The 19606-nt window shown below is 40.3% G+C and overlaps 1 protein-coding gene across 1 annotated transcript in view; it reads right to left on the reverse strand.

The window, feature by feature from the left end:
- Positions 1-19606, reverse strand: part of VOPP1 (VOPP1 WW domain binding protein) — a 101543-nt gene that overhangs the window by 49606 nt on the left and 32331 nt on the right. Inside the window, exon 2 of the mRNA XM_029233796.1 lies at positions 12190-12248. Within this exon, the coding sequence (XP_029089629.1) occupies positions 12190-12248 (59 nt within the window). The remainder of the gene's footprint in view (positions 1-12189; positions 12249-19606) is intronic.

The raw sequence follows: 19606 nt of genomic DNA on the forward strand, positions 1-19606 counted from the left end.
ATATATATTCTTTTTCAGATTCTTTTCCCTTATAGGTTATTGTAAAATATTGAGTAGAGTTGCCTGTGCTATAAAGTAGGTCCCTGTTGTTTATCTAGTTTATATATAGCAGTGTGTGTATGATAGTCCCAAACTCCTAATTTATCCCTCCCCCTACCTTCCCCTTTTGGTAACCATAAGTTTGTTTTCTAAGTCTGTGGGTCTATTTCTGTTTTGTATATAAGTTCAGGTGTATCTTTTTTTTAGATTCCACATATAAGTGATATCATATGATACTTGTCTTTCTCTGTCTGCCTTACTTCACTTAGTATGATAATCTCCAGGTCCATCCATGTTGCCACAAATGGCATAATTTCATTCTTTTTTATGGCTGAGTAATATTCCATTATATATGTGGTGTGTGTATATATATACCACATCTCCTTTATCCATTCCTCTGTTGATGGTCATTTAGGTTGGTTCCATGTCTTAGCTATTGTAAGTAATGCTGCAACGAACATTGGGGTGCATGTATCTTTTAAATTAGAGTTGTCATCTTTTCTGGGTATATGCCCAGACGTAGGGTTGCAGGATAATGTTGTAGTTTTATTTTTAGTTTTTAAAGAACCTCCATACTGTTCTCCACAGTGGCTGCACCAATTTACATTCCCAGCAACAGTGTAGGAGGGCTCCCTTTTCTCCACACCCTGTCTAGCATTTGTTGTTTGTAGATTTTCTGATGATGCCCATTCTAACTGGTGTGAGGTGATACCTCATTGTAGTTTTGATTTGCATTTCTCTAATAATTAGTGATGTTGAGCAGCTTTTCATGTGCTTCTTGGCCATCTGTATGTCCTCTTTGGAGAAATGCCTATTTAGGTCTTCTGCCCATGTTTTGATTGGGTTGTTTGTTTTTTTAATATTGAGCATCATGAGCTGTTTATATATTTTGGAGATTGATCCTTTTGTCCGTTGATTTATTTGCAAATATTTTTTCCCATTCTGAGGGTTATCTTTTCATCTTCCTTGTAGTTTCCTTTGCTTTGCAAAAGCTTTTAAAGTTTCATTAGGTCCCATTTGTTTATTTTTGTTTTTATTTCCATTACTCTAGGAGGTGGATCAAAAAAGATCCTGCTATGATTTATGTCGAAGAGTGTTCTTCCTATGTTTTCCTCTAAGAGTTTCATAGTGTCCAGTCTTACATTTAGGTCTCTAATCCATTTTGAGTTTATTTTTGTGAATGGTGTTGGGGAGTATTCTAATTTCATTCTTTTACACGTAGCTGTCCAGTTTTCCCAGCACCACTTATTGAAGAGACTGTCTTTTCTCCATTGTATATCCTTGCCTCCTTTGAATAGATTAGTTGACCATAGGTGTGTGGGTTTATCTCTGGGCTTTCTATCCTGTTCCATTGATCTATATTTCTGTTTTTGTGCCTGTACCATATTGTCTTGATTGCTGTAGCTTTGTAGTATAGTCTGAAGTCAGGGAGTCTGATTCCTCCAACTCCATTTTTTCCCCTCAAGACTGATTTGGCTATTCGGGGTCTTTTGTGTCTCCATACAAATTTTAAGATTTTTTTTGTTCTAGTTCTATAAAAAAAAAATGCCATTGGTAATTTGATAGGGATTGCATTGAATCTGTAGATTGCTTTGGGTAGTAGAGTCATTTTAACAATGTTGATTCTTCCAATCCAAGAACATGGAATATCTCTCCATCTGTTGGTATCATCTTTAATTTCTTTCAACAGTGTCTTATAGTTTTCTGCATACAGGTCTTTTGTCTTCCTAGGTAGGTTTATTCCTAGGTATTTTATTCTTTTTGTTGCAATGGTAAATGGGAGTGTTTCCTTAATTTCTCTTTTAGATTTTTCATCATTAGTGTTTAGGAATGCAAAAGATTTCTGTGCATTAATTTTGTATCCTGCAACTTTACCAAATTCATTGATTAGCTCTAGTAATTTTCTGGTGGCATCTTTAGGATTCTCTATGTATAGTATCATGTCATCTGCAAACAGTGACAGTTTTACTTCTTCTTTTCCAATTTGGATTCCTTTTATTTCTTTTTCTTCTCTGATTGCTGTGACTAGGACTTCCAAAACTATGTTGAATAATAGTGGCGAGAGTGGACATCCTTGTCTTCTTCCTGATCTTAGAGGAAATGCTTTCAGTTTTTCACCATTGAGAATGATGTTTGCTATGGGTTTGTCATACAGGGCTTTTATTATGTTGAGGTAGGTTCCCTCTATGCCCACTTTCTGGAGAGTTTTTATCATAAATGGGTGTTGAATTTTGTCAAAAGCTTTTTCTGCATCTATTGAGATGATCATATGGTTTTTCTTCTTCAATTTGTTAATATGGTGTATCACATTGATTGATTTGCATATATTGAAGAATCCTTGCATCCCTGGGATTAATCCCACTTCATCATGGTGTATGATCCTTTTAATGTGTTGTTGGATTTCGTTTGCTAATATTATGTTGAGGATTTTTGCATCTATATTCATCAGTGATATTGGCCTGTAATTTTCTTTTTTAGTAGTATCTTGGTCTGGTTTTGGTTTTAGGGTGGTGATGGCCTCATAGAATGAGTTTGGGAGTTTTCCTTCCTCTGCAATTTTTTGGAAGAGCTTGAGAAGGATGGGTGTTAGCTCTTCTCTAAATGTTTGATAGAATTCACCTGTGAAGCCATACGGTCCTGGACTTTAGTTTGTTGGAAGATTTTTAATCACAGTTTGAATTTCATTACTTGTGATTGGTCTGTTCATATTTTCTATTTCTTCCTGGTTCAGTCTTGGAAGGTTATACCTTTCTAAGAATTTGTCCATTTCTTCCAGGTTGTACATTTTATTGGCATAGAGTTGTTTGTAGTAATCTCTTATAATCCTTTGTATTTCTGCAGTGTCAGTTGTGATTTCTCCTTTTTCATTTGTAATTTTATTGATTTGAGTCCTCTCCCTCTTGATGAGTCTGGCTAACGGTTTATCAATTTTGTTTATCTTCTCAAAGAACCAGCTTTTAGTTTTATTGACCTTTGCCATTGTTTTCTTTGTTTCTAATTCATTTATTTCTGCTCTGATCTTTATGATTTTTTTCCTTCTACTAACTTTGGGTTTTGTTTGTTCTTCTTTCTCTAGTTCCTTTAGGTGTAATGTTAGATTGTTTATTTGAGATTTTTCTTGTTTCTTGAGGTAGGCTTGTATAGCTACAAACTTCCCTCTTAGAACTGCTTTTGCTGCATCCCATAGGTTTTGGATCGTTGTGTTTTCATTGTCATTTGTCTCTAGGTATTTTTTGATTTCCTCTTTCATTTCTTCAGTGATCTCTTGGTTATTTAGTAACGTATTGTTTAGCCTCCATGTGTTTGTGCTTTTTACGTTTTTTTCCCTATAACTGATTTCTAATCTCATAGCGTTGTGGTCACAAAAGATGCTTGATATGATTTCAATTTTCTTAAATTTACTGAGGCTTGATTTGTGACCCAAGATGTGATCTATCCTGGAGAATGTTCCATGTGCACTTGAGAAGAAAGTGTAATCTGCGGTTTTTGGATGGAATGTCCTATAAATATCAACTAAATCCGTCTGGTTTATTGTGTCATTTAAAGCTTGTGTTTCCTTATTAATTTTCTGTTTGGATGATCTGTCCTTTGGTGTAAGTGAGGTGTTAAAGTCCCCCACTATTATTGTGTTACTGTCAATTTCCTCTTTTAGAGCTGTTAGCAGTTGCCTTATATATTGAGGTGCTCCTATGTTGGGTGTATATATATTTATAATTGTTATATCTTCTTCTTGGAGTGATCCCTTGATCATTATGTAGTGTCCTTCCTTGTCTCTTGTAACATTCTTTATTTTAAAGTCTATTTTATCTGATATAAGTATTGCTACTCCAGCTTTCTTTTGATATCCATTTGCATGGAATATCTTTTTCCATCTCCTCACTTTCAGTCTGAATGTGTCCCTAGCTCTGAAGTGGGTCTCTTGTAGACAGCATATATATGGGTCTTGTTTTTGTATCCATTCAGCAAGTCTGTGTCTTTTGGTTGGAGCATTTAATCCATTCACATTTAAAATAATTATCAATATGTTTGTTCCTATTATGATTTTCTTAATTGTTGTGGGTTTGTTTTTGTAGGTCCTTTTCTTCTCTTGTGTTTCCCACTTAGAGAAGTTCCTTTAGCATTTGTTGTAGAGCTGGTTTGGTGGTGCTGAATTCTCTCAGCTTTTGCTTGTCTGTAAAGCTTTTGATTTCTCCATCGAATCTGAATGATATCCTTGCTGAGTAGAGTAATCTTGGTTGTAGGTTCTTTCCTTTCATCACTTTAAATATATCATGCCCCTCCCTTCTGGCTTGTAGAGTTTCTGCTGAGTAATCAGCTGTTAACCTTATGGGAGTTCCCTTGTATGTTATTTGTCATTTTTCCCTTGTTGCTTTCAATAATTTTTCTTTGTCTTTAATTTTTGCCAATTTGATTACTACGTGTCTCAGCGTGTTTCTCCCTGGGTTCATCCTGTATGGGACTCTGTACTTCCTGGACTTGGGTGGCTATTTCCTTTCCCATGTTAGGGAAGTTTTCGACTATAATCTCTTCAAATATTTTCTCGGGTCCTTTCTCTCTCTCTCTTCTCCTTTTGGGACCCCTATAATGTGAATGTTGTTGCGTTTAATGTTGTCCCAGAGGTCTCTTAGGCTGTCTTTATTTCTTTTCATTCTTTTTTCTTTATTCTGCTCTGCAGCAGTGAATTCCACTATTCTGTCGTCCAGGGCACTTATCCGTTCTTCTGCCTCAGTTATTCTGCTATTGATTCCTTCTAGTGTAGTTTTCATTTCAGTTATTGTGTTGTTCATCTCTGTTTGTTTGTTCTTTAATTCTTCTAGGTCTTTGTTAAACATTTCTTCCATCTTCTCGATCTTTGCCTCCATTCTTTTTCCGAGGTCCTGGATCACCTTCACTATCATTATTCTGAATTCTTTTTCTGGAAGGTTGCCTATCTTCACTTCATTTCATTGTTTTTCTGGGGTTTTATCTTGTTCCTTCATCTGGTACATAGCCCTCTGACTTTTCATCTTGTCTGTCTTTCTGTGAATGTGGTTTTTGTTCCACAGGCTGCAGGATTGTAGTTCTTCTTGCTTCTGCTGTCTGCCCTGTGGTGGATGAGGCTATCTAAGAGGCTTGCGCAAGTTACCTGATGGGAGGGACTGGTGGTGGGTAGAGCTGGCTGTTGCTTTGGTGGGCAGAGCTAAGTAAAACTTTAATCCACTTGTCTGCTGATGGGTGGGGCTGAGTTCCCTCTCTGTTGGTTTTTTGGCCTGAGGCAACCCAACACTGGAGCCTACCTGGGCTCTTTGGTGGGGCTAATGGTGGAATCTGGGAGGGCTCACGCCAAGGAGTACTTCCCAGAACTTCTGCTGCCAGTGTCCTTGTCCTCACGGTGACACACAGCCATACCCCGCCTCTGCAGGAGACCCTCCAACACTAGCAGGTAGGTCTGGTTCAGTCTCCTATGGGGTCACTGCTCCTTCCCCTGGGTCCCGAGGCGCACACTACTTTGTGTGTGCCCTCCAAGAGTGGAGTCTCTGTTTCCCCCAGTCCTGTTGAAATCTTGCAATCAAATCCCACTAGCCTTCAAAGTCTGATTCTCTAGGAATTCCTCCTCCCATTGCCAGGCCCCGAGGTTGGGAAGCCTGACGTGGGGCTCAGAACCTTCACTCCAGTGGGTGGACTTCTGTGGTATAAGTGTTCTCCAGTTTGTGAGTCACCCACCCAGCAGTTATGGGATTTGATTTTATTGTGATTGCACCCCTCCTACTGGTGTCTCATTGTGGCTACTCCTTTGTCTTTGGATGTGGGGTATCCTTTTTGCTGAGTTCCAGTGTCTTCCTGTCGATGACTGTTCAGCAGTTAGTTGTAATTCTGGTGTTGCTACAAGAGGGAGTGCGAGCACGTCCTTTTACTCCGCCATCTTGAACCCAGTGTATGATCCTTTTAATGTACTGTTGGATTAAGTATGCTTGTAATTTGTCAAGGATTTTTGCACCTATGTTCATCAGTGATATTGGCCTGTAATTTTCTTTTTTTGTGGTACGTTTCATCTCAGTTTTGTAAAAAAGTAATAGAGCAAATATTTGACCCCTGATCTTCTGGACCCCAGAAAACTTAAAAATCTATTTAAGTACAAGGTTCCAGAATATGGGAAATGAAATCAGGGCAAAACAAGCTGGTAGTAAACAAACTGCAAACGTGAAGACAAGCATTGAGTGCCATACACTGTGCCATGTACTATGCCACACACTGAGGCCAAACAGATGCACACATCAAGGCCCAATCTCAGAAGCCCTCAATGGACACACAACGCTGTGTGAAAACTCTCTAAGATGCTATATCAGAGCCAACTAGGAAGGAGGAACTTAGGACACTGCCCGGCAGAGAACAAGGAAATGCCTGAGAGGAACCAGCAGAGCCAATGCTGACCAGTGGTGGTGACTGGATGGAAAAGCATCCACTCAAATCCACTTAACATTCAGGGATGTCCCCTGTGTGCCAGGCACTGTCCTAGGCATTGAGAGTTCATTTAAAAGTTGTGGGCCCTAATAGGGACATGAAAAGAAGCTCAACATTGCTAATTATTAGAGAAATGCAAATTAAAACTACAATGAAGTGCCAACTCACACCAGTCAAGATGGCCATCATCAGAAAGTGTAGAAACAACAAATGCTGGAGAGGTTGTGGAGAAAAGGGAACCCTCCTCCACTGTTGGTGGAAATGTAAACTGGTGCAGCCACTATGGAGAACAGTGTGGAGGTTCCTTAAAAATCTAAAAATAGAGCTACCATATGATCCTGCAATCCCACTCCTGGGCATATATCTGGAAAAGACAAAAGCTCTAATTCAAACATGCACCCCAGTGTTCAGTGCAGCAGTATGTACAGTAGCTAAGACATGGAAGCAACCTAAATGTCTATCACCAGATGAATGGATAAGGAAGATGTGGTGCATATATACAATGAATTATTACTCAGCCATAAAAAAGAATGAAATAATGCCATTTGCAGCAACATGAATGGACCTGGAGATTATCATACTAAGTGAAGTAAGTCAGACGGAGAAAGACAAATACCATATATCATTTATGTGTGGAATCTAAAACACAACACAAATGAACATATCTACAAAACAGAAACAGACATAGAGAACAGACTTGTGGTTGCTAAGGGGAGGGGTGGGGGAGGGAAGGGTTGGGAGTTTGGGATTAGCACATGCTATAATATACAGGATAGGTAAACAACAAGGTCCTACCATATAGCACAGGGAACTACATTCAGTATCTTGTGATAAACCATAATGGAAAAGAATATGAAAAGGAATATATATATGTATAACTGAATCACTTTGCTGTATAGCAGAAATTAACACAACATTGTAAATCAGCTATACTTCAACAAAAATTTTTTTAAAAGAATGAAATAATGCCATTTGCAGCAACATGGATGGACCTAGAGATGATCATACTAAGTGAAGTAAACCAGACAGAGAAAGACAAATATCACATGACATCACTTATATGTGGAATCTAAAAAATGATACAAATGAACTTACATAAGCTCATTAATACAAAACAGAAATATACTCACAGACATAGAGAACAAACTTATGGCTACCAAAGGGGGAAGGGGGGAAGGATAAATTAGGAGTTTGGGATTAACAGGCACAACTACTAGATAAAATAGATAAACAGCAAGGACCTACTGTTGTACAGGGAACTATATTCAATACCTTGTAATAACCTATAATGGAAAAGAATCTGATAAGAATATATATTCTTTATATATATATATATATATATATATATATATAAAAATAACTGAGTCACTTTGCTGTACACCTGAAACTAACACAACATTGTAAATAAACTTTACTTCAATTAAAAAAAAAAGACAAATAAGAAAATTTTTAAACTAAAGCTGTGGGCCTTGCCTTCATGGGACTCACAATAAAGAAGATAAAACCAGCCACGTATCATGGAAACCTGTTTACAGTTGGCTAAGGATTTGAACTTTGTTCCTGATGTTTTTAAGTAAGAGAGTGACACAAAATTTTCAGTAATTTAGAAAGAAGTGAGAACTTGATGGGAGAAGAGAATGAAAGGAGATCCATTATAAAGTCATCTAGAGCATCACTGGAATTCCTATCAAAATTCCAATGGCATTTTTACAGAAATAGAAAAAACAATCCTAAAATTTGTATGGAATCACAAAAGACCTTGAATAGCCAAAGCAACCCTGAAAAGAACTAAGCTGGAGGTATCACACTCCCTGACTTCAGATTATACAACAAAGCTACAGTAATAAAACAGTTTGGTACTGACATGAATATAGACACACTAACCAATGGAACAGAATAAAAAGCCCAGAAATAAACCCTAGCATAAATGGTCAACTAATATTTAACACGAGAGCCAAAAGCATCCAATGGGGAAAGATAGTCTCTTTGACAAATAGCACTGGGAAAACTGGAGAAACACATGCAGAAAAATGAAATTGAACCCTTATCTTACAGCACTCACAAAAATTAACTTGAAATGGATCTAAAACTCCTAGAAGAAACTGTAGGGAAGAAACTGCTCAACACTGGTCTTGGCAATGACTTTGGACATGACACCAAAAGCACAAACAATAAAAACACAAAAAACAAAAGGGACTACATCAAACTAAAAAACTTCTGTTCAGCAGAAGAAACACTCAACAAAATGAAAAGGCAGTCTACTGAATGGAAGAAAATATTTGCAAACCATATATAAGATAAGGGGTTAATATCTAAAACATACAAGGAACCCATATAATTCAACAGCAAAAAAACCAAATAATCCAATTAAAAAATGGGCAGAGGAACTGAACAGATCATTTTCCAAAGAAGACACAGAGATAGCCAACAGGTACATGAAAATGTGCTCAATCATCATGAATCAACAGGGAAATGCAAACCAAAACCACACAGAGGTATCACCTCACACCTGTTAGAATGGCTATCATCAAAAAGACAAGATAAGTGTCGGTGTGGAAAAAATGTGAACCCTGTGCACTGTTGGTAGGAATGTAAATTGGTACAGCCACTATGGAGAACAGTAAAAAATTAAAAATAGAGCTGCCAATTCTACTTCTGGGTGTATATGCAAAGGAAATGGAAACAAGATCTCAAAGAGGTATGTGCAATCCTATGGGTCATTTTAGCATCATTCACAATAGCCAAGACATGGAAACAACCTGTCTGTCGATGGATGAATGTATAAAGACGATCTGGTACATATATGCACAATGGAATTTTATTCAGTCCTGAGAAGGAGGGAAATCCTGCCATTTGCAACAACATAGATGGACTTTGAGGGCATTATGCTAAGCGAAATAAGACAGAGAAAGATAAATCGTTATGATCTCACTTACATGTGGAATCTAAAAAACAGAACTCTTAGAAAAAGAGGGTAGGACTTCCCTGGTGGCACAGTGGTTAAGAATCCACCTGCCGGGCTTCCCTGGTGGCGCAGTGGTTGGGAGTCCGCCTGCCGATGCAGGGGACACGGGTTCGTGCCCCGATCCGGGAGGATCCCACATGCCGCAGAGCGGCTGGGCCCGTGAGCCATGGCCGCTGAGCCTGAGCGTCCGGAGCCTGTGCTCTGCAACGGGAGAGGCCACAACAGTGAGAAGCCCGCGTACCGCAAAAAAAAAAAAAAAAAAAGAATCCACCTGCCAATGCAGGGGACACGGGTTCAAGCCCTGGTCCAGGAAGATCCCACATGCCACGGAACAACTAAGCCTGTGCGCCACAACTACTGAGCCTGTGCTCTAGAGCCCGCGAGCTACAACTACTGAGCCTGAGTGCCACAACTACTGAAGCCCGTGCGCCTAGAGCCCGTGCTCCGCAAGGAGAAGCCCGTGCATCGCAATGAAGAGCAGTCCCTGCTCGCCACAGCTAGAGAAAGCCCGTGCGCAGCAACGAAGACTCAATGCAGCCAAAAATAAATAAATAAATTTATTAAAAAGAAAAAGAGGGTAGAATGGTGGTTACCAGGGACTGGGGCAGGGGGCGTGGAATGAGGAGACGTGTTAAGGAGTACAAACTTCCAATTATAAGATAAATAAGTAGTTCTGGGGCTCGAATGTACAGCATGGTGATTATAGTTAATAATACTTTATTATATACTTTAAAGTTACTAAAAGAGTACATGTTAAATGTTCTCATCACCAAAAGAATGTAATTATGTGATGTGATGTAGGTGTTAGCTAACGCTATTGTGGTAATCATTTTGTAATATATAAGTGTATCAAATCATCACGTTATATACCTTAAACCTATACAATGTTATATGCCAATTACAGCTCAGTAACACTGGGTGGGGGGAGTTTATAGAGTGCTTCAGATGAGCATTGACAGAGGCATGGACTCAGGTGGAGGCAGTGGGAACAGAGAGGAGAGGAATGGCTAGGGGATTAAGTGACATAAATTCATGTAAGGGACGTAAAACTGCCTAGCCTACACTAAGTGCTCAATGAATGTCACCTGTTGTTACTTTTATACTGAGCTTCAGTACTCTAAAAGCAGAGTGACTTTACTTTTTAATTTTTAGGACCCTTCCCCTCACCATCAGCAGAGAAGAGAGGTGAAAGGAATCCAAACCAGCAGGTCTGAGTGACAAAACAGGGTTTGTCTCTGTATTTTCTGTCAATGCAAAAACACTTTCAAAATATGTAGTGAATCAATAAACGTATAAAGGAACAAACGAGCAAGTAAGTACAAGAACAGCAAGGACCTCTGACTACCAACCTCTGAAAAACCAGGAAATGGTTCATCAGCTGATCTACAAAACAGCTGGAGAAAGAGCTCAAAAGAAGACACGGTTGATTCACACCTGCCACACCTGCATAGGAAGTTGAATCAAGAACTAAAGCTTCCCAGGGAAAACCCATTGTACTAAGAACCAAGTTTTTCATCTCTCTGTTATCCCACAACCATTTTTCTTCAACCTGACAACTCTGTAATTAGAACCGAAGCCCTTTTGCTGCTGCTTTACCTTCCAAGTGGATTTTGTCTTTTTGCAGTTGCAGAGGATTTCTGCCAGGACTCCCACCATGTAGGGCAGTAAGGACTCCTGCTTGTTGATATGAAGCCAAGGCTGGAAAACTGCCCATTTCCCTGTGCTTCGTCCCCATTCACAGCCCAGCAACCTTCCCCACCTACACTGGTCTCTCTGAGATTAAAAACTCCCCAAGAATGCCAGGTAAGAAAAACATACATCTTGGCCAATTAAGAACTAATCCTCTTTGTGTAGTATTTCCTGTCCAATCTCCCTATATACTAGAAAAGAGAGTGTTTCTTCTATAACACAATTATATGCATTACTGAAATTTCTCATGTTTCACAAAATTCAATACAAGAGTTTCTGGGAAAAATTAATTTGGCTCATTCCACTCAAAACTCACAGAACTTCAAAACACTATCAAAAATAATAATTAATAATCTAGAGAGTTAATCTGGCCACCTAGGCAGGTGGCTCAGCAGAGCTAGTGGCTAACACAGCAGATATTAAAAATACAGAAAAACAATAGGGAGAAAATATGGCAATGCTTTAATAAGAGTAATATTGGCAGGTGCTGAGGGCACAGGAAGAGGCATAACCTGCCCCGAACCAAGAACCATACAAGGCTGACTGCACCTGCCTGGGGAGGGGCCAGGCTGGGTGACCCTTGTGATCACTGTCGTCTCTCTCTCTCCCTCTCTCTCCCTCTCTCTCTCTCTCTCTCTCTCTCACACAGTCACAGCAGCTGAGCTAAGTACTTTGTCCTGTCCTGCTCAAGTTCAAAATTCTTTCCCACTACCTTTGCTCCCTTTGCCTAGGAAGATTTGTATAAACCAGCATAACTCTGGCCTTGTTCAGACATTTTGCCCTTTGTGACCAATCATGTACAAGCTAACATGCCTCACAGAACAGAGCACCCAGAATTCCAAGCTGTCCTCAGAGCAGCTGGTCTGGGCAGGGAGATTATCCTTAGGGAGGTCGCCTGCTCACTGTGGGGTGGAGGCAGGTGAAACCAGGGGTGGAGGCCTCGTGAGGCTGGGCATGCCCCATCCCATAACCAGTCCTGTGACCTATGAAAGAAATAATTCCCAGAGAAAGATGTGACCACAGAATCAAACCAACAGATAAGTGCAAATACTTACATATAATAGGTTGGATAGAGTCCTTCAAAATACCAGCAATGCTTTTTGGCCTCTGTGCACTGGAAATAGAAGAAAAGCTTTGTCAGTGAAAAGTAGTTTGCATATTGTTGAGAAGATCCCATGAAAAGAAACAAGGAAGGATGAGTGAATGCAGCTTAAAGTGTGAGAAGCAGGGGTTGGGGGGACGATGAACTAGAGGGAGATCCACCCCCAACATGACTTGTTATTTCTTCAAATTTTTTAAAAGAGAGGAAAACATCTATTTCCCTATAATTGTGCTAGCTTTTCATAGCTCTAAATACAAGGGGTGGGGGGACTTCCCTGGTGGTCCAGTGGCTAAGATTCTGTGCTCCCAATGCACGGGTCCTGGGTTCGATCCCTGGTCGGGGAACTAGATCCCACATGCCTCAAGTAAGAGTTCGCATATCGCAACTAAAGACCCAGCAGGCTGCAACGAAGATCCTGTGTGCCACAGCTAAGACCCAGCCCAGCCAAATAAATAAATAAATAAATGGGGATGAATAATTCATTAAAAATGCAGATTAAAAACAATCCATTCTTAAAAATTCACATGGTATGATACTTCAAATATCTAAAGAATGATAGAAGTAAATTATTACAAAGATTTCCCCCAATTTTTGGTTTTGAAAGACATTTCCCAGAGTCTTAACATTTCTAGACCTTTATATTTCAGAATACAGCTGACCCTCGAACAACGCGGACGTTCGGGACACCCACTGTCCACACAGTTGAAAATTCGCGTAGAACTTTGGTCAGCCCTCCGTCCCCACAGATGGTGTAGTGCCGTCGTATTTACCACGGAAAACAATTCAGGTATAAGTGGATCCATGCAGTTCAAACCTACGTTGTTCAAGGGTCCACTGTCTTCCAAAAGCCATATTCAAGTCGTTGATTCCCCAGTGGGCACCCATGTCTGCCAGACTCCGTGAGGCAGAACTGACCTGACGCATCCGCGGGGGCCCTGCCCTTGATCATTCCCAGGGAGGAGAAAGACGGAAGAGGGGGACAAGGAGAGACTTCCCTGTGTTTTCCAAGGAAGTTGATGCTGAACTTTCTGGAGGGGACGGCAGGGCAGAGCAGGTGCGATGCCACCCTGGAGGCTTCAGTATCTCAAACACCTGACAAGTAAGAGGAAGCCAGTTGCACCAACTGTGAGCGCTCCAAGCAGAAACGCTCTGACCTAGCTGAGAAAGGCTCTTCTAAAATTAATCCACTCATGCCATCACTTTAAAAATACACAACTTCCTACCTCCATGATCCACGTTCATCAGTCCCTACCAGCAGGAAAAGGCACAGAGAAAACAAAGCTTTCTTTGGGCAAGGCAGGGACGAACTGTCTCGTCCAGCGCCTACCCCTGCGGGAGTATGGTGATGCCCTCCTGCCTCAGTCTGCCTGACAGCTGTAGAAGTTCAGAAACAGACCCCAAATCTGTTGCAGAATGCCAAGGGAGAGGTGAGTTCAAATATTATGTGTTGGACTTCCCTGGTGGCACAGTGGTTAAGAATCCGCCTGCCAATGCAGGGGACACGGGTTCTGAGCCCGGGTCCGGGAAGATCCCACATGCCGCAGAACAACTAAGCCCGTGCACCACAACTTCTGAACCTGCGCTCTAGAGCCCATGTGCCTAGTGCCCGTGCTCTGCAACAAGAGAAGCCACCACAGTGAGAAGCCCGCGCACCGCAAGGAAGACCCAACACAGCCAAAAGTAAATAAATAAAATTAAAAAAAAAAAACAAAACCTCCCTTCCTGCTGCCCTGGCCACCCCAAAAGGCATCTCAATGGAGACTCAGGGTAATGGACCAAGATTTTTTTTTAAATCCACTCTCCCCGGCCCAAAGAGATTCCCTAAGTGCCATCACGGAGCTCCTACACAGGCCACCCCTTTGCCAGGAGTGACCACATGGAGGGAGCTGGGATTAATGCTCACATGAAACTTACAAGAACACCCTCTCCTCCTGGGCCCTCAGATGCCACTAGCTCCACCCACTCGCGCTCAGACCTCCCAGTCTCTTCCCAGCGTTTGCTGGGGTATCCAGTAACTCCACTGGTGCTTGTTTGTTACTCTTTCTCAGTTTTTTGCTGATAACCTTTCACCATTTTTCACTAAGCCACTCAAGTAAGACCAATTTTTAAAGTATGAACCCCGTTTGTTCCTTTATTAGAGATTCTCTTAAGAAAATGTTGCGGCCATATTTCCTGAGAAGAGAAAAATCCCTTTTAAACTGAGCTGCCTAGAAGTTAAGTTCTTGAAATTTGCTAATATCCAGGCAACGTCTTCACTACTCTTGGACGCTGGACTTTTTACAACAGCTTTCCTGTAAGGAATGTCGATACCGTAGCAACACGTATATATGGTACCTCACAAAAGTTAACACATTATTATATCATTTTAGAGCTGGAGAATAGGAAGAACGCAAGTCACATTTCATGAATCAACTGAAAAACAGTGAATGAGGACTGGGGAGCTCTGATCCTTTCCATTGCTGAGCCTCTCCTCCAGTAAACTCTGGTTAACTGCACACCGGTGTCAAAGTCGGTTTGCACAGCATCCGAGAGGCCTCGTGCTAAAAATGGAGATGAGGTTCCACAGGTAGGAAGTGCAGAGGGAGATTCCTGCTGGAAACCACCCAGGATGAAGAGCCAGTTCCTGCCAAGTGAAAGTCCACCAGCAGAGCCACAGTTAGCCTACCGATTGCAATTTCCAAATCAGCATAAACACCAGGATTCAGGGCGGAGCCAGACAGCTGGAACTTTGCAGATGTGGTCAAAATGGGAGTTTGTAAAGGATGAGTGAGGCGGGGCTTTCCAGAATACTGCCCAACAATGCTGGGCTGTCAGAGGCAACCCCACAGGCAGGCAGATGGCAGCATGGGGAAAAGCAGACAGAAGCACTGTGCCAGGTTCCACGGCACAGGGGCCCAGATGAATCCACCCGATAGAGGAAGGATGGGTTAAAGCCTAGAAAACTGGGTTCCAATCCTGACTGCCACTCACCAGCCATGTCGCCAGTTAGTCCGGATCTCAGCTTCCTTACTTCTAAAACAGGACAGATCGGTGCTTTGTGACCACCTAGAGGGGTGGGATAGGGCGGGTGGGAAGGAGACGCAAGAGGGAGGAGATATGGGGATATATGTATATGTACAGCTGATTCACTTTGTTATAAAGCAGAAACTAACACACCACTGTAAAGCAATTATACTCCAATAAAGATGTTATAAAAAAATAAAAAATAAATAAAACAGGACAGACTCTCCTCCCTGCTGAATGTATAAGACGGCTTTATGAGGTAACTGAGACCGCACATATCTAAATGCCAGACCGGGGTGTAGCTGACTAAATGCCACAGCCACCGTTAGCAACTCTATCCCGAAATGCGCACCCTGAAGCCAGCTTTCTCCATTCTCTAGAACAAATGACTTCCAAGGCTCATTCTTCCCGCGATCATCTATCATTTAAGCAGAAGCCATGCTTCCGAACCTCTCGAGAACCAAGATTCCAAATATGTAATACCTTACATTTTGGAAAACTCTGTGGTATGCAGTTTTCCAAAATCTCCCTAAAAACAATAAACCTTTCTCCAAAAAGACTTTGAAAAGTAAATACGGGGGAAAAAAAATCAATCTCAGGGTTTTACGTCTACCCCTAAAAGTAGCTCTATGCATTCTGCAAAGATACTACCGTGATTTCTCAAAAACTGACCATCTACTGAAACAGAAAATACACTTGTTAGGAGAGGTCAGGTCGGCTACTTTCTGTCACTGACTGGGCGCCCACAATAGCCAGGATGCTCTACCAGGTTCCGGGCAAACGGCAGGTCTTCAAAGAGCTCACGATGTGTCTAGTGGAAGCACTGATAGCACAACCATCTATTTCCTGAAGAGAGTGTAAAGAGTAGCGACATACAATTTATAAACTATTAACAAAGCAGAATCTGTGGAACTGTGAGAGAACATCTAGTGTCAGGAGAAATCTAAGTGAGGGAGTGTAAGCTTTAAACTGGAAAGGCTTGTGAGACATCTGTACTCAGGAAAGAATCCCAGTGGTCTGTTATTGAAGGACTAGGATATCTATAAATGTAGTTAAGCCCTCCTAAATATAGTTATCCATAGTTAGCCAAGACCTAAATAAGCCCCAAAGAACAAATCCTTGCTAATCCCAAATAATAATCCTCACGTTGACATAAATTATTCTACGTCTATCTCTACTGCCTATAGGAAGAACCAGGATGTCACCATTTAATAAAATAGTACATCCTTTTTCTATTCCAAGCTCAAAGAATAGCTGTACCACAATTCTGATCGACTCTGAGAGAAGTGAATCCACCTGTGACTTTGGGACACGTGGCAGTCAAGAGCAAAGTCGAAGGGATTCAAAGCACTGAGGATTTTATCTAAATCCTACCCCTCTTCCTTCTGTTCAGTGGCGGTTTAGGTGGGATCTTTAAATGAATAGCAAACTGACAAACGAGGGCTTCACCAACAGAACTAATCCCACCCACATCTGGAAAGTAAGGATCCTTATTTTACTTATTGTGGTAATAACTTTAGCCAGTCTGTCCGTGGGCCAATAAGCCCACAATCTGCTGTGCCCCAAGAGAAATCAGCCCGACGACTCTCTCCGCGCTGTGCTGGGACAAGGTGCTGTTTTCACATTCGTCAAAAGCTGAACTCAGATGCGCCTTGAGATCCGGCTGCGTTCAGTTCAGCCCAGTTAGCATGGGCTCCACACTCTGCAGTCTGAAGGAGGGAGCCTCCCGGACGCTGGCAGGTTTTGTGCTCAGGACCAGGGACAGAGGCACGAGGCGTGGAGAGGCCTTGAAGTCTGATCAAGAATTTATGGAGGGAGTGACAGTTAGTTATCTCAAGGTCTCTGAATTTCAAATAATAAATAGGAATGATCATGCTTTAAATTCCTGTACTGGAATTTAAATCAGTTCCCTAAGTGTTTATTACTTAATCCTTGGGCTTCTGGACATTCATTTTTTTTTTCAGGAGCACATTTCCAAGGAACCTTGGTTTTTTTGTGTTTGTTTTTGTTTTGTTGTTGCTGCTGTTTTTAGAAATAAGAGTATGAGGCTGCTCCTAAACATCATTTATTAAAGGGAATAAAAGCAGAGAAACTCAAGAAAACAGAAATAAAAAATCTTCCAGTGTCTTACAGAAGAAACCACCTCATATATGGCCAGCAAATAACCAACAGAGATGTAGCACTATCTACTAATATCCTGAAGATCTTAGGGTCATGGAGACTATAAGACATAAGTAGTCCCAGCTGCATATCCCTGGGAAAATTCTGTGAACTCCCATAACGTACTCTAAATAAAGTCTCTTTGCTTTATCTGCTTTGGTTTTTCATAAAAGAATGGTAGGAGAGCAGATTTCCTCAAGTTCAATTAGATCACCAAAATTAATAGGAAAATAGAGGAAAGCATTCAAATAGAATAAGATTAATGCCCTTAAACAATAAAGAGCTTATATAATTCAATAAGAAAAGGTAAAAATCCCAATAGGAAAAATATAAAAGTAATAGAAATGAGAATTCTTCAAAGAAGAAAAGCAAAAGGTCAATAAACCTATTTCAAAAGATGCAGTTCATTATTAATCAAATAAATGTAAATTATAATAGTATGGATTTATATATCAAATTATTTAATGAAAAAGAAAAAGACCTAGTATCTACAGTTGATGAGGGCATGAAGGAAGATACATATCACATGATACTGTTGGGAGTATAAATGTAATGTCTCAGGAGGACAATTTTTCAATATATGTCAAAGAAACTTTGAAATGTACATAACTTAAACAGGGTTATTAACATTTATCCCTTGTCCATCATCGGATGAATGGATAAAGAAGATGTGGCACATATATACAATGGAATATTACTCAGCCATAAAAAGAAACGAAATTGAGCTATTTGTAATGAGGTGGATAGACCTAGAGTCTGTCATACAGAGTGAAGTAAGTCAGAAAGAGAAAGACAAATACCGTATGCTAACACATATATATGGAATTTAAGGGAAAAAAATGTCATGAAGAACCTAAGGGTAAGACAGGAATAAAGACACAGATGTACTAGAGAATGGACTTGAGGATATGGGGAGGGGGAAAGGTAAGCTGTGACAAAGCGAGAGAGTCATGGACATATATACACTACCAAACGTAAGGTAGATAGCTAGTGGGAAGCAGCCGCATAGCACAGGGAGATCAGCTCAGTGCTTTGTGACCACCTAGAGGGGTGGGATAGGGAGGGTGGGAGGGAGGGAGACGCAAGAGGGAAGAGATATGGGAACATATGTATATGTATAACTGATTCACTTTGTTATAAAGCAGAAACTAACACACAATTGTAAAGCAATTATACTCCAATAAAGATGTAAAAAAAAAATTTATCCCAAGGAAATAATATGAACAATTATGAAAAAATGTTATTAATAAAAATTGGAACTAACCAAAATTTTCAGAATATGGGTTTGGCTAACAATATTATAACACATCCAAAAGACATTGTAGAGAAGCATACAATAGCATGGGAATATTTTGCTTAGAAAAATAAAGTCAGTAAAATAGTATATCTAAGATAGTATATTTTTGTTATAAATCATAGGAGAGAGAAAATAATATGAAAAGATATATTTCAAAATACTGATGATAAATGTCACTTTAAAAAGCAGATCATTTGCGGTCCAATACAGAATTCGAGAGTGGATATAAAGAGATATTGAAATTAAGGAAATATAATTGATTGACAAAAGTAAACATTATTCAGGTAGGAATTAAATAAGAAGTAACAGATAAGCAAAGTTTGTTAAAAAGAATATACAAGGCCAGAGGGGGTTACTGAAACAAATACTCACGTAGTCAGTAATTAAAACCGTATTTATAAAAATTTTAACATCATGGAAAATGCTCATTTTATGCAGTTAATCTTAAACACGTTACATATACTTGATTTTAACAATATAAAAATAAATATTAATGTATATTCATAGGAAAAAGAATGGGACTATATATAAGCTTAACTTTATAGTGTTATTTTTTGGACAGTGTGATTTCTTTTGGGTTACTTTACAAACATCTCTCTGTTGAGTCTTAAGTTCCTCTACCAATAATCAGAAGATGTTGTGGTAACAACAGGCACATAACCCTAAATTAGCGCAAAAGACAGGATCCCCTGAAGCACTCGAAACAGGCGTGCAGCGCTCCTGTTCACCTGAACACAAGAGTTCTGAAAACCACGTTATTCTGTTAACATAATTATCAATAGAAAGCGTAATTTATGAGACTGTCATGTCATCCAGGTTCTAGCTCAACGTGAGGTTTAATTTACACACCACTGCGTTGGAAAGGCCACACTCCTCCTGTGCTTCCCTCACACACTCACAACGACCACAC

This window comes from Monodon monoceros, unplaced genomic scaffold (assembly GCF_005190385.1).
Source record: "Monodon monoceros isolate NGI ecotype Baffin Bay Population unplaced genomic scaffold, NGI_Narwhal_1 Super_Scaffold_2, whole genome shotgun sequence".
NCBI classification, from domain to species: Eukaryota; Metazoa; Chordata; class Mammalia; order Artiodactyla; family Monodontidae; genus Monodon; species Monodon monoceros.